The sequence below is a fragment of the Delphinapterus leucas genome, chromosome 9 (genome assembly GCF_059928025.1).
Source record: "Delphinapterus leucas isolate spDelLeu-1000000601 "Yukka" chromosome 9, BTC_Dleu_Yukka2, whole genome shotgun sequence".
NCBI lineage: Eukaryota > Metazoa > Chordata > Mammalia > Artiodactyla > Monodontidae > Delphinapterus > Delphinapterus leucas.
Window position 1 is genome coordinate 57903691 of NC_143137.1, and position 24239 is coordinate 57927929.

Sequence of the window (24239 nt, forward strand, 5' to 3'; positions counted from 1 at the left end):
AGCTGGAAAGACCTGGGAAAGGTTTATATAAGAAGTAGAATTCAATATGGCTTTTAAAGTGCTAGCAAGATTCCGAAACTCAGAGATGGGCAATTTCAGCGTTGAAATGTGCAAGACACAAAAGTGGGATACTGCAGGGCCCTTTCAAGAAATGGAATTAAGCCAGTAACGCTAGATCCTGGTGGGGGGAGGAAAACTGGGAAGATGAGTCAAATTATGGAGAGCTGTGAACTCCTGGTGAGAAGTTATTTCATTCTATACAGAAAGGTGTTTAAATTCTAGATCACAATCCTACATCCAAGGCACAGGAATGTTTTGCATAATTCAAAGGAATCTCTTTGGAGCTTATCCAATTTATTCTTTCTAGAGATTAAAAACACCTTGAAGTCCAGCACTGAACTTTATTTACCTTTGTTATTTTCTCGGCACCTAGAAGGTGTCTGGCATACCTGAATAATTTTATAAATGGATGAATACATTCTAATACAAAGCACTGTAGAGGGAAACACAGTTCTTACGTTTGTGTTCTAAATATATATAATACTTAACTTCATTTTCAGTTTTGTAACCTAAATTAATTCTCATATGTGTGTAGCAGTTTATGGGTTACCATCCTCCATTTACATTATAAACTACTAACAGTCTCCCGTAGTTTTTGCTGACATAAGGTGGTAAAAGCTAGCTTATAAATCAAAAAGAAAAGTTGTTCATATTAATAATATTGAAATGGTCCTATTTTCTATATGGCCCATGGCAGGGCCTAAAATAGAACCATAAAAGGGTACTTGTCACTGTTTATTACCTCACTTCAAGGACTAGTGTAGAACATCTCACTTTCTGCTTTCATAAAACAAAACAAACAAAAAAAACAACAAACAACATTTCTACAATCTACAGAGCCAAACCACAATCTACCATGGCCCCCCTGGGTTTTAAGATTACATGCACATTTCTTTATTCATGTGTAAAACTGCCTTTCTGCAATCTGCTGAACTGCATACTTGCTGGTCAGTTACCTTGGCAACTCTGCAGTAAAGCCTGCTTCACTGTAAGTATAGTATGCCATTCACTTTGAGAAAAACATGATACAGATGTATGACACACTCATCATCTAGAAATGGAAAATGACTAAGCCACTATGTTTTGTTTGTGAAAATAAAACTTCCTTTCTGTAGCATCAGTTTAAATTATGGGCACCCACAGAACATTTTAGAGAAGTGCCCTTTACCTTACCTTTCCCATTTGTTACTTGCAAAAACAAATAGCTCTTCAACAGAGGCTATTTGGGCAGTATTTACACCTAGCTTCCTTTCAAAAGCAACAAAGTGACACAGAGAATTCAGACTTATGGGCTCTTGTTCTAAACATGAGCGATATAAACAATACTGATAGGGTTTGCACTAACACCAAAAAAGTCTGTTACTTAACAGTGAACACATGTTGCACTCACGTATGTCTAGGTAGTACTCACAAACAGCAAGCTTGAGGCATATTGTTTTCCCTAAAAGAAAGTCTTGAAAATGAAATTGAAACACTTTAACAATCTCTGAAATACACATCTCTGAAAAAAAACCTCTGAACAGTCTCTGAAATATACAAGCATACAGTGCCTTGCTAATCAAGCTGAGGTCACAGGGTCTGGCTGCTCTGTGTATTGCATGGCTCTCCAATCGTGTAGGGCTGCAAATCCATTACCTCTGCAAACACATGCCACTGGATACAAATGAAACTAGAAACCAGTCTGTGGCTAAATCCGTGCAAATCCATCACCATTAATGGGCAAAACAATTAAACCAAAAGTCCAACCCACGGGGGGGGGGTCAAAAACATCATCTTCAAACCACAAGGGTAGCTAGATTTGCAAAGATTAAAAACTGAAGACAGGTAGTCATAAATAACGGCATTTTTTACAGGAAAAATTACATATCTGAGTTGAAAAGAGCAAAAGGATATGTGGGCAAGTGGCGGGGTTATATTTCACCCTCCCTAAATGCAGGTCCAATATTCCTTGTTAACATGCTACCAAAATCTTTCTGTAAAACTGTTCCCTGTATGTTTTAATCATAAGGCATAGAAACTACAAACCATTTTCGAAAATGTATCTTATGGGACAGCAGAGAGCCAAGAACCAAGTAACAGACGGTGATGGCGGTAGCAATAAAGTGGGACCTCATGCTAGCTAAATAGCATCCTGTCTTCCTTTATTAATAGTCCATTTGGAATTCTCTCCCTATGGGAGCAACACTGAGATGAAAATATGAGGGTGCACATTTGTGTGCTTACTTACAATTACTTAAAAACAAAAGCAAATCTGTACGTGTTTAGTAAACATCAAATTTTGAAAGGGTTTGGTGGTGCATTGCTAACGAATCTAGAGCATAACACTTCACACTTATCACAATGATTTTTTTAATGGCATATGCACGTGCACAAGCACATACAAAGTCCACTCTCTACAAAAAGAGTCCGGAGAACCATCAGCCCTTTTTCTGCATCAAGAACAAGGACATGACTCTAAACTGGCTGCTGAGTGTGACACCCTACAAGTCTCAGCTAGATTTAAGTCTTAAAGTCTCTCCTCTGAAGTCATAAAGGATTCAGTATTCACGTCAAGGTGATCTCTCTCTCACAGATGCTTTATCAACAAATTAATCACTTTAAAAGGTCCACTTACATCATCATTTTCTAATTTTTGCAGTTTGAGAGAATACAGTAAAATCTCAGTTTAGCAGGAACCCCAACGAAGGAAACATTTTAGAGAGCTGAGTTTTCTAAAGTACTCAGCGGTTGATCCTTCTTCATTATGGCATAAGATCATCATTTGGCATATCAATTATTGCACTTCCCTCTATAATACAGTCATGCCCTTATGAACTGTTTGGTTGCCTTGTCATTTACCGATCCCAGTAGCACTAGCGGGTCACCGTCTGCTAATGCTTTTTATGGTTGTGTGTTTTACAGATTTTCTGTTTTCTCATCTGTAGACACGTTGTCAGCCGTCACTTCTCATTGTTATCCATGTTTCCTGTAACAGCTCCTCTATCCCTTCTAATTTGCTGCTATTAATCCGCTGCAGGTTTAGAAACCAGGCTACCAAGTGAGGTGGGACTGCATGTTAAAGTAAGAACAAATTTGTACTGTCTTAACGCACGCAGGGCTCTGCCAGGTGTGAAAAACAGGAGCCTGCGTTTGCTGCATCTATTTTTGCTACCCAGAGACCCTTTTGTGGTGTAGTTCCTGATTCTTAGTTGACACAGTATACTTCTGAAAGTCTTACTATAACTGGGAGACAGCCATTACTTGAGGAGGTGGCAACATAAACTCTATGTATTAAATGCATTCAGAAATAAATAAGTGTACCACAGAAAGTCTTAATTCAACCCATATGTTACGTAAACAAACTGCCAAATCAAAAGGAGGGGATTTAATGTGCTGTATAAAATAATTTCTTACATATTTGATGTGTGGGAAATATACTGCATAATTTAAACGAAGAGATCTATTGATTAAGTGATCTATTAACCTTAGCAATAGCTAAATCAGCCTAAGAACATAACACACTAAAATAAGTAATTTATTAATAAGAAGCTGAAGCCCATTTCCAAAAGCATTTCAATTTTGTTAATCTGTCTCTCGTGTTCAGAGAGTTTTAAGACGTAAGCTACTCATTGGGAAACATGACAAGGGTGCTTTAACTGAGTGCAAATTAGTTAAATAAGACAGTGCATATTTTCCAACTGTTCATAGTATTGCCTTAATAGTAAGTATTATTTGAAAAAAATTTGGATAAGAATGATGAAGAAGACTTTTAAATATGTTTAAAATACAAAGATAATACTGAATAGCCACTTATCCGGTACAGCTTTTAAAATAAACTTTTGCCTAAGCAACTAGGTATCCCAATTCCTTAAAATCCTATTTACAGAAGAGACACCACGTCTCTGCTAAAGAATTGGAGTATTATTAAAAAGAAAGTTACACAAAAATACAATTGCTGAAAACTTATTTTACTATATGATCATCTCTGATAATTAGAAACTGTAAGTACGGACAGAAAAAAATAAGACTTGACTTCTCTTTTATAGTTTTAACAGCTAAAAGCTCTTTATGACGCTCAGGGCCCCTGTATACACAGCACTCCAAGAAGCTGCTACCAATTAATGGGAATTGATTATAAGAGATGAATTCCACTTGATATCTGCACCAAGAGAACTCATTTCAGGGTTTTCAGAGCTTGATATATTTATGGTTTCCTTCCTAATTTATTTTTCAATGTGTTATTTCTATAGTCTAATTGAAATTTAATTACTAGACCAGATAATGTCTGTAGAAAAATAGTTTGAAAGGCATCAATATGCAGCCAGGTACACAACCTGTTTTGTTTTTGTTTTTTCCTCTTTAAAATGTACCCTGTGTTTTATCAATCCAGCTTTATAAATCTTGGCTTAGAGTCAAAAGCTTTTCTCGGCAGTCTACCCTTCACCCCTTAAGTTTACTCAACATCAAAGTACTGAAGGCCATTCATTGGGCAGTGGTCAGCTATTGTTTTATTTCAGTCACAGATAGTCCACACCTGGGCTGTAGAGCTCATCATGGGGAAGGTATTAAATTGCCTTTTAAAACTTCACTCCTCTAAGAGGCCACTTTTCTCTACATGAGGTAGAAAAGAAACCACTACTTGGATCTTTTTCTACAAGAAGCAGAAAGGTTACTTTGTGAGATTCCCCTCCCCCCAACCAAAGCCACTTACGAAAACCATTTTTCTATACTAGAGTTAAATATCCTGATTTTTCCATAGAATGATCATGTGTTTGTTTTGTTTTGTTGTTTTTTTCTTAAATGTCGGCTGGAAAGTGGTTGCAAACCATTTTCAATTGGTAATCAATAAACTTGGTCTCATAGAACACTGCAGTTGAAAGGGGCTTTAGATGTCATCCTGGCAGGGCGTGCCAAATAACTTTCTCTACTAAGAGACAAATCATTGCATTACTTCCTGCTTGGATATGGCCTCAGCATTCTACTCAATCCAGGATTCCTGACAGATAACATCAATCGGAGTTTGCATGCAAAAAATCAAGTTCAGTCCTTCATTTTATAGTTAACAAAACTGAACCCAGAGAGGCTGAATGACAGGTTCAAGCTTACAGGACTAGGAAGAGGAAGAGCCAGGACTTGAACCCAGGGTAGTTACGTATTTTGTTGATTTGCTAACATGAGGTAATACATTTGGTGGCTGTCCATTACATTACTACAACCCACTAAAGTAAACTCATTACTCTCTGTGTAAGATATTTTAATAATGCAGAACTATAATGATAGGATTTAAATTAGAGGAGGAGACCAGGAAGGTAGAAGCAAAAGAATGAGTTCAAGAGAAACTGAGGAAATAAGAGAATGCGATAATCTGAACTGGTTACCTCAAGATATATTGATCATTTCGATTTTGAGAACTACAGTTATGGCTCAGGTTCCAAGGAGAAAATCAGTTTGAGGTCCAGAGGGAGCATGAAATTTGAAAAAGGAAGAGATGGAGATTCTAGAGAATGCTATGGTAAAGACCTTGGAATACATTTCACTAAGAAGAGCACCATAGCTGCGCCTGACAGCCGGTTAGAGAGTACCTTTATGCAAAATCAAATAGGAATGGAGGGACACGCTTAAAGAGGACAGAAATTCTAGGGATCAACGTTCAAAAGAAGAAACTGAAGAAAAGGGAAAGACTGCAATTTAGTGCAAAATAGTGTGAAGTCCAGAGGAAGGGTCTTTAGTGATCTCGTGTGAGGCAGCAGGAATCACGGCAGGTCCCAAATCCCTGGGAGATGACAGAAGTAAACTGCAGATGGCAATACTGAGGGCCATCTGGGGCCATAATTGGTAAGATTAGAAAACGGGAAGGGGCTTCCCTGGTGGTGCAGTGGTTAAGAATCCGCCTGCCAGTGCAGGGGACACGGGTTTGAGCCCTGGTCCGGGAAGATACCACATGCCATGGAGCAACTAAGCCCGTGGCCACAACTACTGAGCCTGCGCTCTAGAGCCTGCGAGCCACAACTACTGAGGCCGCATGCCACGGCTACTGAAGCCCATGTGCCTAGAGCCCGGGCTCAGCAACAAGAGAAGCCACCACAATGAGAAGCCCTTGCGCTGCAATGAAGAGTAGCCCCGCTCGCCGCAACTAGAGAGAGCCCGTGCGCAGCAACGAAGACCCAACGCAACCAAAAATAAATAAAATAAAATAAAAAGAAAACAGGAATAGTGGATGTGCCGAAGAAGCTGAAGGCCCTCAGCCTGATTAAGGAGCAGCCCAGATAAGGTAGTCGGGGGTGATTCCCTTGAAGGAAACAGAGAAAATCCCTTGAGAATATCCAAGGAGGGTGTGGGGAAAGGACTGTGGGATGATGCGCTTAGATCCTAGAACAAGTGAGTCTAGTGCTTTTGAAAACAACTTTTTGTGAACTTTTCATGAGAGTTTACTGTTATAAAACTCTTTTCTTTTATATTAGAGATGAAAATTCCTTAACAATGCAAAGGTGTTTGTGGGTTTGTTTCAAAGACAGCAGAGTAGAAGAGATGCTGGGAGCCTTGGTCCTACTGTGAAACAGATCTGGGAGTAGAAGATTCTAGCTGAGGAATAATTTGATGCTAGCTGGAAAAAAGTCAGTGACCCCCAACTCAGAAATGTAAGAAGAAAATGAGGTAAGCCAGGAATCACTCCTACAAGATACCTAGAAAGTTTTATATGGCAGTAAGGCCATTTTATCACATAAAATTACTGCTCTTTTCAAAATATTTTAAAACTGTTGTTTTTTTTAATAGATATTCTGGTTACCCCAAAGTTATGGAGACTAGGCTACTGTTCTGCTACTGTTCTGTTCATGACCACATATAGCCCAAATTGTGTGTAGGGGTGGGGGGGAGGGTACGGTTAAGAGGGATTATAAAGACAAGTAATCCAGAAATATTAAGTGAAAGCTCATACTGATAATTGATATTTTTAAAACAACTAATCTTTTGGTTATTAAGTAAGTCTTTTTCTCCCTGATGAAATGCATTATTTCAAAGGTCCTGACATATTGCTAATGAACACATTAAAGATAGGGAAGAAAAATTTAGAAGGACAATCAATCATTCAAGGGTCAGGCTATCTTTTCCATAGAAAACAAATGCCATCTAATTAGTTAATAGCAAACATACCAATCTGGTTTTGCAACAAAAATCATTCAAAAAATCATCCACAACTAGCCAAAATATTTTATGACCATTTTTCTAAGGTTATGTAAATACTGTTTTTAAATGATTTATGTTAAATGTACTTCTTAATGTTTTTCAATGTTATAAGTAAATTGTTATAATAACCACACTGGGACAATTTTCATAAGTGGCAAGCTAGTGACCGGATAAGGGGCAACAATAGGTTAAAAACAAGAATTATTTTTGGTTAAAAAAAAGGGAAAACTACAGCAAAGGAAAAAAACCTGGAGAATAATGGATTAAGAACACAGAGGATCAGAAGCTTTAGAAGATTAGGAAAACAAAATTTGATTTTTTTCAGACTGACTTATCAAAAAAAAAAAAAGTCCACACATGACTAAAAAAGCAAAAGGACTATTGGAAGCGGACATTTAATTGACTCCCCAAAAGGATTTAGATTTACAACCTAAACTCACCATCTTTCTTCCCAGCAGTCATTTTTCTGCTGATAATAAAATTGTTGGCCTGTTTGGTCTTCCAGTTAACTGTTCCACTTATGCCATCAGCACAGCTTAGTAAAAAAGCTTTTCAGAATAAAACAAATGCACAAAAAATGAAATTAATGTCAAATTAAAATGACTATCACAAATCACCTACTACATATTAACTGGTATCAGATTCCTTCCAGCCCCAGTGAGCTGTTTAATTCCATTCAATAAATATCTGTTGCATGTCAATACAAGGAATATATGGGGATACAAAGTAAAGACACAGTTCCTGCCCTCCAAGGAGCTTACAATCTATAGGGATTGATAATTCATGTACCAAAATGTATATGTAATATTATAATATAGTGTATACGCATAGCAATTACACATATACACACAGTGGTAGAAAGCATAGCTGCTACAATAGCACTGAGAGGGGAAGCAATTTTCCCTGGCTAGGAATGTTGTGATAAGTTTAAAACGTCTTTGAAATTTACAGTTGAGTTTTGGAAACATTACACTGGCAGCAATGAACAGAATCAGGGTCAGTGGATACTAAATAGGGGGTTATCTCTGGAGTGTAGAGTAGCAGTCAGCCCATAATCAGGGGTTGAAGAAAGGAAGAGTAAAGGTGGGGCCAGTTACAAGACATCATGGGAGAGAATATTGACAGTACTTCTCAAATTGCTGGATGTGGGCTAAAAAAGAATAATGGCTTTGAAGTTTTGATCCAGGATGACGCAGAACAGTGATATATTAGGAATGCCAAAAAAGAGTCCATTTCAGTAGAAAGATGACAAATGTATTTGGGGATATGTTAAATGTGAGGGTACCAGTTGGATATCCAGGTGAAACCACCTAAGAAGAAGATGGAAATAGAGCTCTGGTTCACAGGAGAATCAAAGGCAAGCTTTGGATGCAGATTTGAAGTTCATCACCAGAGAAATGATTATTGAAGCCAAAGCCCCAGTGCAATTCCTTAAAGAGATCATGCTCTCAGGTAACACGCATTAGACTGTCAGGTACAAAATGATCTGGAGAAGATACACATTCACGTTCTTGACCTATTTGCCTATACTATTTCCAATCATCCAAACTACCAATCTTACTGCTTACTCTCCCATTTTTCATCCTTATCTTCCAGACTTGATATTTGGGTACCATTTTCCTAACTACAACATTGGGTCACCATCTCATTCTCCCTTCCTCTAGCCATCTCAGATATGTTCCCTTTGAGTTCAGCTCAGTTCCCAAATCCCCCAGGGTGTACCCCGTAGTTTTGTCCTAACTTCTGGGGTTGAAATATATAGCAAGAAGGAAGGCACGAAAAGTGGGAGGGACAACAAAGGCAGAAGAACATGTTAATAAATACATTTACATAGCAAAAAACAGAGGATAATTCAGCAAAGAAATAAGAGACAAGGCGGTCAGAGAGGTTGGACAACTGAGCCTGAAGTGTCATATACATATGTCAACGGAAGAGTTGTCAAAAAGGAGAGTGTGATCAACATCCTCACTTACTGCAAAAAGGTCAAAGAGGATGAGAGCTTAGAAAAGATTGCTAGATGTGAAAGGGGAGAAGTTATTGGTGACTCCTTGAAAGTGGAGTTCCAATAAAGTGGTAAGAGTAGAAGCCAGACAGCAAAAGGCCAAGACGTAGATGCAACAAACAGAGTTAATCTTTTAAGAACACTGGCCAGAATAGGGAAGCAAAGAGATAAGATGATATGGCAGACTGAGGAGCAGCAAGGTAGAGACAAAGATTGTTTATTTTAGTGTAGGGAAACAAATTTTGTTTATAAGCTGAGGAAAACACATAAGGAGAGAGAAAGAGACTAGGTGTAATGAAAAGGAACATAAATGATGAGACACAATCCCAGAAAAACTAGAATGGGTGGGGCCAAGCAGAAACATACAATATACATGTATTTGTATATTGTACAGCATATACAAAGCATATATGCTTTATACAAGCATATAAAGAAAATACTTCATGAATCAGAGAGTAAGGACAAGTGAAGAGAGAAACATTTGTTGGGGTACAGGACACCTAATGTTGAAAGAGCTCCTCACCCTAGTAAATCAGAGGTGAAATGGTTATTTCCTTCTCAAACTGAATTCTGAGTAAAATTCTAAACTTAAACTAAATTATGAGAAATACCAAGTCCCCTTCCAAAATGAAAAAAAGGATACAACTCAAAACCCAAGTTACTAAAAATAAACAATCGAACAAAACCTCAGGTGATCATTTCAGTGATACCTGGGAGTGGAAATCAAAGGCCTTAGCACCACAAGTGAATAAATGAGTTGGTTGGTATTGAATTTTTAAATTATGTAAACCTAAGTATACTAATTTTATATCTACTAAAAGACCAATCTTATGGCTGATTCACCTAATAAATGGTTGATTCACCTAAGAACTGAAGTTATGTCCTTTTAAATCTAGATGAAGAATACAGTAGTCATTTCCTAAATAATTTAAGCTAAAATGGATCAGAAATGTTCATGGCCTCTTGTGGCAAAATATCCCACCTCCAAGGGTTTTCCTAATTGCTGGGTTCCAAAGGCAACATGCTAGTTACATAAGAATCACCTGGGCAGCTCTCTAAAAATACATATTCTCACACACCCCAAAAACTACAAAATAAAAAAATTTAGAACACATATTCATGACTCCACCATGGAGAATCTAGGTAGGTGGGTTACACAGTTTCATCAGGTGATTCTCACACACAAACGCGAACTCTAGAAGACCAACAGAAGACCTACAGAACCCAAGGGCATATAGGGTATTCAGCCAAGTCACACCAAATGCGACAAACGTAGGGCTAACCTTATAACTGAAAACTTTACTCTCTCTTATCCCCAACTGGCCCACAGGTGCAGCCAATTTGCAAGAACATGAAAGTCACTGCTGTACAGCGGGAAATCTCAACCTAGAAAGACAGGAAGCAAGTGGCCAAATTCTTCTCTACAACTCTTCAAAAAACAATGTATATATATGGACCTGACAAGCAACATTTAAATCCATCACATCACCTGGTCGTGAGCAAGGTGCTTTCATGTAGACTGTCTAGTTCAATCCATACAAAACCAAGAGATCTGTTAACATGTCTGAAGGTTATAGAGGCTTCATCGAACAGCAGAATGGAGTAAACCCTGCAGGCAAGCAGGCACGCTTCAGAATCCTCCACTTTTCCATGGATTGGGGAGTTACCATAAAGAAAGAAGGGCTTGGGTGTCCAGACAGCACCCCTTTTGTTCCTTCCTTTATTCTAGCCCAGTGGTTCTCAGACCATGCTGTGCATAAGAATTATTGTTCAGTTATACACACAAAACTACACATAATGTACTTCATAGGTAATTTAAAGGATTTACTAGGGTAACTTAAGTCTACGGAATTTTTTGCCTTATACTCTGGCTTTTAGAACCTCACTAACCCATAAGATTTAATGTCACTGCACATCCTTGCCGGGTGAACCAACGTATCATTGCTCATGCTTTCCAGGTCCTGTGTAAGTGCAGCCTACTTGGCTTTTACAGACAAGAATTTCAAAATTCAAAAGACAAATGTGATTGGTGCCTCAGTTGTTAAAAAATAGAGGCAGGGTAAAATAGTTTAAACACATCTCACAGATATAGCTCTGTTTTAAGGCTGGCATTGCTTTGAGCATATTCAATTTTTTTAAGTTTATATTGATCCCTCTAAAGTCCTACTTAGACCACAGGAGACCACAGTCCAATAAATCTAAATAAAAAGACAACTTTTTACTGCTCTACTCACCAGACAATGTCAATAAAGGCAAGACACAACACCACGGATAATGTGTCTGCTTAAACATTCAAGTCCCACACCTTGAGGGAGAAATCTCAGTAACACTGAAATATCTATTTTTCACTGTGTGTCCAAGATCATGGATCCACTTAGCTAACTTCTTGTAAAGAAAATTATTGTAATCTGTACATTGACAAATGCAGAATACTCACTGGGGAAAAAAAGGTAGTATTTTAATAAGTTTAATTTTCATTAGAAAAGGAGCACACCATTTTTTTTCTATGAGAACAAATTTCCTTAGGATGGGAAAACATGACTCAATTTTTGAAACTATTTACTCTATACATTACTTTTCAAGATTAAATCTAGTATGTAAAAAAATAAAGTCAGCCTGTATAGACTGATTCTTGGACTCCTTCCAAAGATAATGGACCATCCTCAGAAATCCTGAAAGAACTCCACTGCACTCATTGGGTTCATGATAATCTATGCTACATTTGTACCTGGATATGAGTTTTGCTCTAATTCATAAACACAAAAGCAAAGAATAATATGAATCTTGTGTTTACAGAGCCCAGACTAAGAAGACAGTCACACAATTAGCTAGCATAGCATGGTATACAATTTAACCAATTCCTCAATGCTCCCTCTCAAAACTCATCAAAGCCTGAATTAATCCAATGGTGACTGGCATGCCCTTAAATTCCCTAGAAACCATTCAATCCTTAAAGTTTGTCTTAAGGTTCCATGATTCATGCGGAGTCTTGTAGCAGCATGACTGCATCTCATCTGGCCTGGGGCAAACACTCTCTGAAGAGACATGACTCTCCCAAACCTGAATAATTTGCTGACTTAGTGAGGAAGGGTTTGCTATTTAATAAAAGCAATTGAAGAGCTGTGAATAGTGACTGATTGCTGATGAGCTAATCAAAATGTCAAGGGATAGAAATAATAAATAATAATTTAGTCTGACATCACTGTCCAAGTAAGTAGCAGAATATGCCAGATGAAATATAATCTGATTGACACACTCACCTTAGAACCAAACTGTCAAGTCTTTCTCTGTCCTCTGTTTCATCTGTCTCTTTTCCTATTTCACTCAAAGGGGACAAAGACTTTGTTTTCATAAATAGGACAGACAGCTCATGTTGCCTACACCTCTTCCCTTCTCTTATCATTCCCCATGTCATTATGGCTCTCCCTTGCCCTCTACATTTTCTCTTCCCTTTTCTTATCATTCCCCATGTCATTATGGCTCTCCCTTGCCCTCTACATTTTCTCTTCCCTTTTCTATGCAACTATCCTTAATACTTTTAAAATTGTCTCTTATGCTGAAATCTTGTTTTTATATTTTTCTCTCTAAAAAATGTTAGCTGACATTATCATTAGCTACCAAGTTTTGAGTGCTAAGTACAAGGCACTAAAGGTTTTATACATAACTATTCTAATCCTTACATCATCACTATGTGAAACAGGTATTATTACTTCCATTTTACAATGAGGATAAGAAGTCTTAGGAAATTATGTAGCTTATCCCAGGTCATTATGCTTAGTAAGTAGCAGAGTTGGATTTTGAACCCATTTCTTGATTGACTTCAAAGTCCCCGTTATCTACTCATCAATACGATCCCCAAATGGTTAAATGGGAAAGCACTCTGTGAACTGTATATTTCTTAAGTAATTTGAGATATTATTATTATTACTAGTAGGTCCTCTTCATCTTACTTTTCTTTCTAGAAAAAAATAAGTTTTCCCTGACTGCTGGATAAGAAACAGCTAGCAAGGAGGCAATACCCATGAGAATTAATCCTATGTGTTATGTACGTATGTACACACACACACAATTCATTAAAAGAGGAAAGCTAAAAGGTTAGTTGGAATCTATGGAGAAAAAAATGGCTTTGCTGAGAACTGTCCACCCCAACCTCAAAGGGAGTCAGAAAAAAATATTCCTAAGAGAAGTGTAATAGCAAGACTTCAAACTGAAAATGCCAGAATGAGAAGCCTCTAAACTTTGTTAAAACAGAAGAGCCTGGCGGGGCAGAACGTAAGTAATTAATTTAAAGTTATTAGAATTTTATAATTTTAGCACAAGCTAGGTAAGATTTTAGACTTTAGAGTGAAATAAAAATTGTGAGCACAGAAAGGTAGGGTTTAAATCAGCATCTCTGGAGACACAGTGCCTGGGTGCAAAATCCCAGTTTTTCTCCACTGGGCGAGTTATTCAATGTCTCTGTACCTCAGTTTACTCATCTGGTAGGGCCAGAACAGTGCCCACTTCATAGAGGCATTGTGGATATTAAATGAGATAATACACTTAAAACCCTTAGAAGAGTGCTTAGCACACAGTGATGTTCTCAAAAAATATAAGCTATTATTACATTTACTCTTCACTTGATATGAAGGAAATTTTAGATTTCTTTAAATGTGTTTTTTTAAAAAAAATAGATGTTCAAATGGAAAAACTATTGTCACTACAGTTGGCATTATAGAATATAGCACTCTTTTTTTTTTTTCTCCACGGTCATGAGACACATGAAAAATGATATGTGTATGGCAGAGTGGAGTAAATACTAGAGGCTGCTCACCAGCGGAAGGAGAAGCCCAGGGGCTCCAACCACCCCAAACTTCACAGGGCTAAGAAGACGGCATCTTAGCAAGTCTTCATTCCCAGTACCGGCCAAGGCAGACTGGTTGAGAGCTGCAAAAGCCTGGTGTGATAAGAAGCAAGTTATAATTGAGGATACGGGGGGGGGGGGCGGGGGAAGGGTAAGCTGGGACGAAGTGAGAGAGTGGCATGGACATATATACACTACCAAACGTAAAATAGTTAGCTAGTGGGGAGCAGCCGCATAGCACAGGGAGATCAGCTCAGTGCTTTGTGACCACCTAGAGGGGTGGGGTAGGGAGGGTGGGAGGGAGGGAGACGCAAGAGGGAGGAGATCTGGGAACATATGTATATGTATAGCTGATTCACTTTGTTATAAAACAGAAACTAACACACCATTGTAAAGCAGGTATACTCCAATAAAGATGTTAAAAAATAAAAAGAAGCAAGTTATATTGATATCTGTACTCTCTGACTCTCACAAACTCTTAGGTATTTATTCTGAGGAAATAATGCAACAAAAGCAAAAACTGCACAGACACAAGATTCGACTTTGCATTACATATATCAAAACTGGATGAAAAATTAAATGTCTGATAAAAAAAGTGTTGGTTTGATAGAATAGTTCATGGAGAAGGGAGGGTTATCCACTTCTCTTCGGAGTTTTACACCTTTGCTCAAACAGCCCAACCAAGGCACGTACTGGGTTTTCACTGCCCGGAAATGGTACTATCTATATTCTATCTGAGAAACACTAGATGCGTAAGGAGCACCAGTGGGACCCTTGAAAATGGGATACATAATATATGCAGGAGTTACACGCACCATTACAATTTAATGTCCTCATCTGCAAAATGTTGGACTTTTTGGAAATTAATAAAATTAGCGAAAGTTAGAATACAAAATACTATGCAGACGGTGAAATCTAGCCTAATAGTGCAATCTAGTGGGAAAGGATTAAAAGGCAAAGTGGTTAAGAGCTACTGGGTTAGGGAAGCAAAACGGTAGGAAAAAATTCTGCTCAAAATAAAAAATATAACAATAATATACTAATGGGTCTTTACTTGAAACAGTCATTATTTTTCTTTATTATAGAAGCCACACATTTTCATTGTAATACATTCAAAGAGTATAACCAGGAGGGTATAAAATATAAAAGTCCCCTCCAATGCCATCCTCCTAATGCCACTGCAGAGGGTACCCACTCTTAATCCCTGTATCTTTCCATATTCTATGCATATGCAAACGTACGTTTATACACATACACATATAAACACACACATACGCCATGCTTTTCTTTACATAATGTGATCACACTTCCTCCCTTAGCATATATCTTGAACGTGTTTACATGATATCACATTTTAAGACTGCAAAGCTTCATGCTGTGTGGCTCAATGATAATTTATTTATCATCACCTCAAACTCAGCCTGTCCAAACTAGGACTCCTGATCTTTCCCTTAAAGTTTGGTCCTCTTCTGGCATTCTTCATCAGGAGCATGGTATCACCATTCATTCTCATGAATACAACAGAAATCTAGAAATCACGCTTGATATTTCCTGTCACTCTCCACCCCAAATTCAATCCACAACCCACTCCGATTGCTGTTTACCCCTCAAGATATCCCTCCTATCTTCATTTCCCCATCACCACCCTAGCCTGGAGGTCATCATCTCTATTCTGGGTTAGTAAAGTAGCCTTCGAACTACCGCTTCTATTCTGACCCCTCCAATCCTTTCATCACAATGCCGCCAAAGTGCTCTTTTTGAAATGCAAATTTGATCAAGTCCTGCTTAAACCCCTCCAGAGACTTCCCGTTGGTTTTAGGATGAAGATTACACTCTTTAAGGTAGTCTAACAGACCCGGCAAAATTTGCTCCCTGACCCCCTATCTAGCCTCCTTTCATATTGTAGTTCCCCTTCCCTCCCGGCTCCAACATCACTGGACTTTTTCCAACACCTTCTATTTGCCAGGGCAACCTGCCCCAGGGCCTCTACAGAGCTCTTCCTTTGACCTCAAATATACCTTTCCTCTTCACCTCTCTCAACGTTTACTCATCCTTCAGATCTGAGTACCTACTCAGAGAAGCCTTCCTTAATCCCCCCCGTCTGGCCAAATCCCCTGCTTAGAAATTCTACTAGTGTTTGTAGCACTTATCATAGTTCTGAGGGCACATTTATATGTGTGATTAATTGATTAATCTTTGTCAACCCCGCTAATGTAAAACTTCCCTAACGGCTGGGAAAGTGTATTCCCCAGCATCTAACACAGTCTCAAAACCAGTCAATACTCAAAAAACAAATGAATGAAAAAAGTATTAGTTAGTAAGATGACCCAATTTTTTTTCTAGTTTTTCATTATTACTATCAATCCTACAATAAACGTCCTTATATTTTTATTTTTCATCACTTAAAGGAGTATATTTGTAAACTAAACTAGAATTTAAACGGCTAGACAAAAAATAACATACATTTCAAATTTTGATAAGCACATGTAGCAACCTGTTCTGTTTCCACTTCTGCAGTACTGGCCTTTGATTAGAATCAATTCTATAACTACAAAAAAATGAAAGATGTTAAAGGTGCTACACTGATTTAACTCTTTCATAGGACAGAAGAGCCACAGACATTTTACGGCACAGTGAGAAAACACCAATTTGCTAAGGAGAAAAAAAAAAAAAAGAAAAACCATGGGGCTAATTTTTTCTTCTTCTGCATTCCAAAGGAAAAAAATCAACTTTACTTCTATGTCTATTGCTGAAGAAATCAGGAACTAAAATATTTCACTTTAACTGCTATAGGAAAATTAACTGCGATCTCTTCTTTCAAATTCACAGTGAACCCCAAATCTCCATAATAATCAAAGTGGTGACCAGATGAATGAGTGAAAAGCTAAAGAATGGGAAAGAATTTACACTGGAGCTGCCTAACTCCTAAACATTTTTGAAATGAGCGGCTTCATTTGTCAGAAGAGAAAAAGTCTGCCTTCCGTGTCACAACAGATGCCGTGTCGATTCCCGTGGTACAGAATGCCAAAGAGCTGGTCTAAAAAATCTGATTAGTCCAAGGCAATTAAGTAGAAAATGAGACGTGCTAAAGACGAGCGCTTTTTAAGTGATAAGACACATTTAAACCGCGATCGCATAAAGAGTGCATAGAAATTCTTAGATGAAGACACGAAAAATAAGAATTTTACCAAAGCGACCCAAGAAGAAAACAGCACTTCAGCTTTACTAATATGTTGATTTTTGCAAGAACAGAACATTAATAAGCACAGCAACTCATGTTTCAAGGCTACCTGTTTATTTCCTAAGATAACTTCTTGAAGTTTTAAATTTTAAACGTTGGAGATCATTTGCTTCCCAAACCCAGGAGCAGAGGAGCGAGTATTGCATTCAAGGAATTGCAAGTAGCCGCCCGCAGATCAGGTGCGTGAGCGCTGACAAGCCAGACGCTCATCGCTGAGCATTTCTCTCTCAGAAATATGAGCTTAGCTCAGGAACGCCTGTGGCATCTTCAACAACTGGGAACCCAGCCATCACAAGTTGCCCGGTGTATTACTACTATCCCACAAAAGTGCACGACACTTTTATAAAAGATAGAGAAAATAAGAAGAGGAGAAACTTGTTCAACATTAAAAATACACTTCACATAGTCAAGGTTAGCTTGCCCATATATCTGACCTAACAATTTGAGTGGAGGAGAAAGTTCTGGGTGTGGGGAGAATAGGCAGGAGTAAAAGAGGCAGGAAAAAGTTGGTTTAAAAAGATGACCGAAGAATGTTCTCTTCTTTCTTCACATTTCTCATCGGAGTCTTAGTTTTCAAGGGTCAGGGGCATAAAAATCGTTGCTATGGAGTCAGATGTGTTACAGGTTATCAGTTCTTAGAAGTGGGGTCCTGTGTGCATACTCTACAAGTTAATTTTGAGCAATCACATTTTCAAAGTTAGAGATGATAATCAAAATAAACAATCAATAGGCAGATGAAGAGGAAAGAAAAATCTGTCCCGAGACGTGTTTGAAACGCTAAGACTGGCAGTCAGAAACGAGGCTAACTTGAAAGGAAGAGAAGTTAAAAGAGCACAGGGGCAGCAGCTCCTTTTCATTGAAAGGTTTTATTTTCTATTGAAAAGCTAAAAATTGTAACTGTTAAGTATTGCAAGGACATATAAGGGGGGCGCGGGGACTGCAGAAGGGAGAATGGCTCCACATTTCCCCTGAGTAAGAGGCTCCAGCAGCTGAGGCCTCAGCAGCCCAGCAGCGGTCCACTCCCCCTTAACCCAGGGCGCCCCCCAAGGCATCTGCAGCCACTCTGCCTGAGAAGCCCCTTCTCAGCAAGCAAGAAACACTACGAAAGGAACAACTCTAGGAAGCAAGTTAAAGCCAGGATAATTTGCAGGGGGGGAAACAACTTTACTTCTACAGCTTTTCATGTTTGAAATGAAATGAGAAGGGAGGAAAGAATGTGTTAAAATGTCCTGTTGCAGCTATTTTCAAGTTGTAAGAAATCAACCTGCAACACATAGGACTATTCTTTTTAGATAGTTGATCAGAAAAAATAAAATGTTTCCATCACAAGTATCTTTGCTATCCTACACTAAAATGTTATTATGGCCTTCAAATTAAATATTCATTACAAGAAAGGTAAATATTTCTGATACTTTTATTTTACAAGAGACCAAGTAAAGGTGTTAAGTTGATTCCCTTCCTGAGCTGCACTGTTAGAAAGGTCTCAAGTTGAAATCCATCTCTGCCTTTCACCCACTGCAGCTAGATGTGCTTTCTGAAGCAGACAGAAGGGAGTTTACGTCTACTTTTAGTCTTCAAGCTAAACATTTCCAGACCCTTGGAGGATACCTCCTATGACAGGATTGCCAGACCCCTCACCATCCCCACAGACTGTTCTGGAAGTTGTCTACTTTGTCAATGTCTCTCTTTAAACGTGACAGCCAGAAATGGACACAATACTACAGATGTGGTTAATTAGAGCAGGGTACTGTTAATTTTTGTGACATATGGACACTACACTATTATCGGAATCTAAATTTGATATTTTTGTAGCCATGTTATGCCACCAGTTCATACTAACTGTCCTTTTCCTCAAAAACTGCCACCATGTAAAGTCACCTCCTTCCTTACACACCAATGAATTATGATGCATTTACTGCTATAAAATACATTTTTGAATAGCACTACAGCCTACTTAAACCTTGTTAGCTCTAAATTCTGTTATCTATTTGTAACAGTTAACCTTTTTTCAAGTCAACCATGGGTTTTAAAGCAAGCATCTTAGATCTTCATCACAGTTATCCATAAAAATGTTGAAAAAGCGAAGACCTAGGGCAAAGACTTGTGATCCTTCACGAGGGACTGCTCCCAGACCCAAACCCAGTAAACCCCACACCTGGTGGGTACTGGCTCAGCCTGCCTCATGCTCACAAAGCAATCCTGCTAGTCTAACACAGCATCTCACACACAAGAGCATCCTGAAGCCTTGACAAATGCTTAGCTGAAAGCAAGATTCACTTATCTTTCAAAGTGTAAAAAATCTACACATATTAAAATTATAGTCATGTAAAAATATATATGCACATGGAACAAAGACTAGAAGGGAAGGAACATCAATGGAAATGTTTCTTCTAGTGTCAGATGGTGGAGATTGTTTTTTATTCAATACTGTCTTTACTATAGTTACATTGTTTAAAAAAACTGAATTTTGCTTAGACAGAATTTTGCTTGTTAGCAGTTCGGAAGCAGTTCACGTGGAACAACTTTAAGAGCATTGAGACTCTATCTGATTCTACCAACCTGAAAAATACTTGTTGATCTTTAGGAACACCAGCTTCCTTTTCTGAATTATGCACTGATGCTTTTGGCTTAATATTTTTAGAAATCAGGGAGATAGCAAACTGGAGAACTGGATCCTAAAGTTTAGAAAAAGCCTGGATGTCATGCATGTGTGTGTGCCCAAGTGTCTGTCTATCTGTCCATGTTTGTCCGTCTATCTGCCTACCCATGTGTATCTGTCTTTCTATCATGCCTGTCTCTCTGTCTCTGATGGAGGGATTGGAAAGGATAGAAAGAAAAAAATCACAATGTTAATATTTCTGTGAAGCTCTGGACTTAAACAGAGCTCCAGACCAAGAATCTCTAACGGACACATAAACCCATGTCATCTATTCACTTACAGTCCTTTTTACACTAAGAGTAGGAAATAAGACCAACAATGGAATTTACACTTCGGTGTTTAGAACTGACTTAACGGTAAGTTTTAAGAAAAGGGATCAGATAGAGTAAGTGTGGACAGTTAGTAAAAAAGAAAAAGAAACAAAGTAGCTAGTTATTTTGGAGAAAATGTGATCCATAAATACTGCACTTATTACAATCCCAACCAATCTGTATATCTGATTGAGAATTTTTTAACATGTCAGGGTTTCTTCAATGCTTCAACACTTTGTTTGGAGCATGGTTTTTATCAGTGAAAACCAGTGCTAGAAACTGGATACGTGTTACTTTTCTCTCTCATCGGTTTTCTCACTGTCCCTTGCTAATTTTCAATGTCTGAGAGACAAGTGAAAATTCCACTTTGCTTAGAAAAACAATTTGTCCACCATACTAGAATTTAAACTAAATATATGAGGTAAAGCAACAGTTTTTGGATTTATGGCAAACTCTTATAATAAATGGATAAAATGATGAAGTACTAAGTCCAGTTAATATTTGACAGCTGAAAATTTTACTTTGCTTAGAAATAAATTTTTCCTAATATACTAAAAGGTAAGTCAAATGCATGTGGTAAATCAGCAGATTCATAGAGCCACAGCAAACTGCCATCTAAAATAGATAAAATGTCCGACTAGAAAGTCCAGTTATTATTTGACAAGTGAAAATTCAACTTTATTGTTTTGGAATACAATTTTCCCACCACCCAAGAAATTAAGCTGAACATATAAGGCAAATCAACAGCTTCACAGATACATGGCAAATTGTCTTAAATAAATAAAACGTCCAATTAGAAACTCTAGCTATTATTTGACAAGTGAAAATCCCACTTTGTTTTTAAATACAATTTTCCCACTACACTAGAAGTTAAAATACAGGTGGTAAATCAACAGCTTCATAGATCCACAGGAAATTCTCATAAAAATGGATTAAAATGTTTAGATACAATGCCTAGTTATTATTTGATAAAGTATATAATGCACATCAGCACCTCTTTTTGCTTTGCGTGTAATCTTGTGCAAAACGGGTTAAGAAACAAACAATAATGGGAACAAATATCTGAGAAAATCCAAAATTCACTCATGATATCAAATGTCAAGAAAGTGTTTTAAATTCCTGTCTATTAAGTTGGGGGGTGGTTTTAAATGTAGTTTTGTTGTTTTAGGTAACATGTTATCTCAAGTATTTATCTATTAACATTGTATTTTTGTTTTTATGTTTAACATTGTTTTGCTGCTTTAGATTAAAAAGTTTTATCAAAACTACTTATCTACTGATGTTGTTTTTTCCTTAGAAAAATCTATTTCTGAGCAAAAATTATTTCATATGTAGAAGAATAAAAAACACAAGGAAATATAACATGATTACTATGTGTATGTTAGAATAGTGAGATCAGAGGAAACTCTCTATTCTTTGGTTTTAAATATTTCCGTACCAATGTTGTTCATTTAAAATTTTAATTAGAAAAAGTAATTAATACTATTTCCTTTTAAAAAAAACTCTGCAAATTTAATGTTATTTAGATAGTTAAGGCTCCTTGAAGAGAAAAAAATGGAGGAAATTAATTTGATCCCATTTTCAATTTTTAGAAATTATACACGTGCAACTCTGTGAAAAATGTATATTATTTAGGCACATATATATGCACAGATAAAGTAGAGCCCATAATGTTTACTGGGGTTATCGCAGGATGAAGAGATTACAGGTGATCTTGATTTTCTTCTTGATTTTTTCCCCCCAGTTTCTGGAGTTTTTCTTCCCTAAATTTTGTACAATGAATAGGAATTACTTTTATTATGATAAGGATAATACTAAAGCTGTTTTTTTTCCACACACCCCCCCCCACCAAAAAAAATCCTGGCTAACATTTTGAAATAAAAATTCAAATAGGTTCAAACTTGTTCAAACTTTAAAAGTCTTGGGATAGATTTTTAAACCTGAATTTTCTCTATCACCTATACTATTTTTTAATTTCATTTTTTAGAAAAAAGAATGTCTATCAGTTAACAAACAAGTAGATGAAGTAACTTTCCTGGATTAAAAATGCTAAGAATTTGACAGTCCGGTGGTCACCAGAACAGTACTCTAGCATACATAAGAAATCCTGAAATTCTACATTGCAGAAAAGAGTGAACATCCTAAACATTAAAAGGCACTAGGCACTTCTAAACAGTATAATTATGTTCACCCAACTTCCTAGAAAAATATCTTTCAGTGTTGGAAATCTGCACTTCATTCATTCACATATCTGATAGTCAACATTTTATTTCTGATTAAAAAGTAGAATCTCAATAAATGTGCTACAGTTCTGTTTACTCCTAGAAAGGCTCGCTTTAAGTGAGATCTCTGCCATCGTATCATCTACAATGGGTCAAATTCTTATCTATCCTCCTACAATGGGTCAAATTCTTATCTATCCTCTATGTATAAAATAATCTGTAGCAATGTTACTGAAATATGCTCAGTTTTAGCCTTTATATACAAATGTGTCTCATCTGTGTTTCAGGAACCTCACTCAGTTGTAGGCAATTGGTTTTTCATTTTAAACTTCTTTTACTAAGATTATCAACAGATTGTCCCTTTCCTCAGTGCGTAACACTCTGAGGCACTTAAACGGAAACCCACGTTAAGGCTTTTTTTCCAGCATCCTTCCTTCCAGTATTTTAAAGTCTTGTAACTCACTGCGATTTTCTCTAACGTAAAATATATATGTTTATACGTATAAATATACACAAATATTTGCGGCCGAATCTCGGCAACACGCTTCAAAGGATTAAACGTGCGGTAACCGTGACTAAATGTATTCATTCACCCTACAAGATTTAGAAAAATGTAATGTTGCAGAGAGATCTAGGTCTCTGCGTAAACCTCGTAATCACCACCACAAGGCCGTAGCTGGGAGCCTCCGAAGCCCGCCAACTACACTGGAGGCATCCACAGCTGTTTCTAATTGTTTTTGCTTTCTCGAAATAGTGCACTTGGTGGGGCAAACCGTTCTGTTTGCAGCATCTCTGGCCCCCAGCCGAGGTTAACCCTGACCTCAACACCCTGTTTGGTTCCTAGCGTTTCATGATTCCTTTTCCCTGCTCCGCAAAACCTAAGAAAAATGAGATTTTCGTCGCCGAGAAATTCTCTTAGAAAGAGGGGAGAATTAGGCGTTTCAAATGCACATTTTTGTGTTCTCTCCAGATCGGATTCAAGAAAAGGAAAAAAAGATGCGTTTGTGTAGAGGGGGGGCGCAGCTTGACACCCATTTCCTACAGCGCGCCTCTGGGCCGCAGAGCCCCATTCGCGGGGTAAGCCACAACCCCCCCCCAAATGGTCAACGACCCCCAGCTCTTTCAGGCAGGGATCGGGAGAGGTTCACCACCAGGACTGCTGGGGGTGGGGTGGGGGAGCAATGGGAATGGAAATTGGAGATGGAATTTCGGCGCCTCTGGGCAGGGAGGGGCCCGTAGGGGGCGCGGAGAAAAAAGGCCAGGGGTCAAGCCTGGTAGGGGACGTACAGGGCCCGGGAAGTGGGGTGCGGGGCGTCCTGGAGGAGGGGTGCACCGGGGATTCCGCAGCAAGAGGGGCTGATGCCCAGAAAATGCACCCGGGTACCCAAAACCCGGGCGGGGGATGGGGAAGCGGCGGCCTGTTGGCCCCAGGACCTCCCGTCGCGCGCGGGCCACTAACCTGTCAGCAAGAAGGTGCCAGTGGTTGCGGGGCTCATCCTGCGTGTCCCCCGACACTGTCCCGTCCAAGCACAAGGGTCTCCCAGCTCCCACCACCAGGGCAATTGCATTCTTGGCCTGCCTAGGCCGGCCGTCCTCGATTCTCCACTCCCCTCCCTTTCTTCTTTCCTCTCAGCTTGGCCAGTTCAGCATCAGCATCCTGCACCCCCTCCTTAATCCCGTGCTCCCTCTAGCGGCGGGCCAGTGTAGCGTGGCCATCGCCCCCACCCCCATCTCCCC

The 24239-nt window shown here is 38.4% G+C and overlaps 1 protein-coding gene across 1 annotated transcript in view; it reads right to left on the reverse strand.

Moving 5' to 3' along the window:
* The window catches only part of SGCE (sarcoglycan epsilon), a 67595-nt gene extending 43356 nt beyond the window's left edge, over positions 1-24239 (reverse strand). Inside the window, exon 1 of the mRNA XM_022586256.3 lies at positions 23962-24239. Coding sequence (XP_022441964.1) covers positions 23962-24070 — 109 coding nt within the window. The 5' untranslated portion in view covers positions 24071-24239. The remainder of the gene's footprint in view (positions 1-23961) is intronic.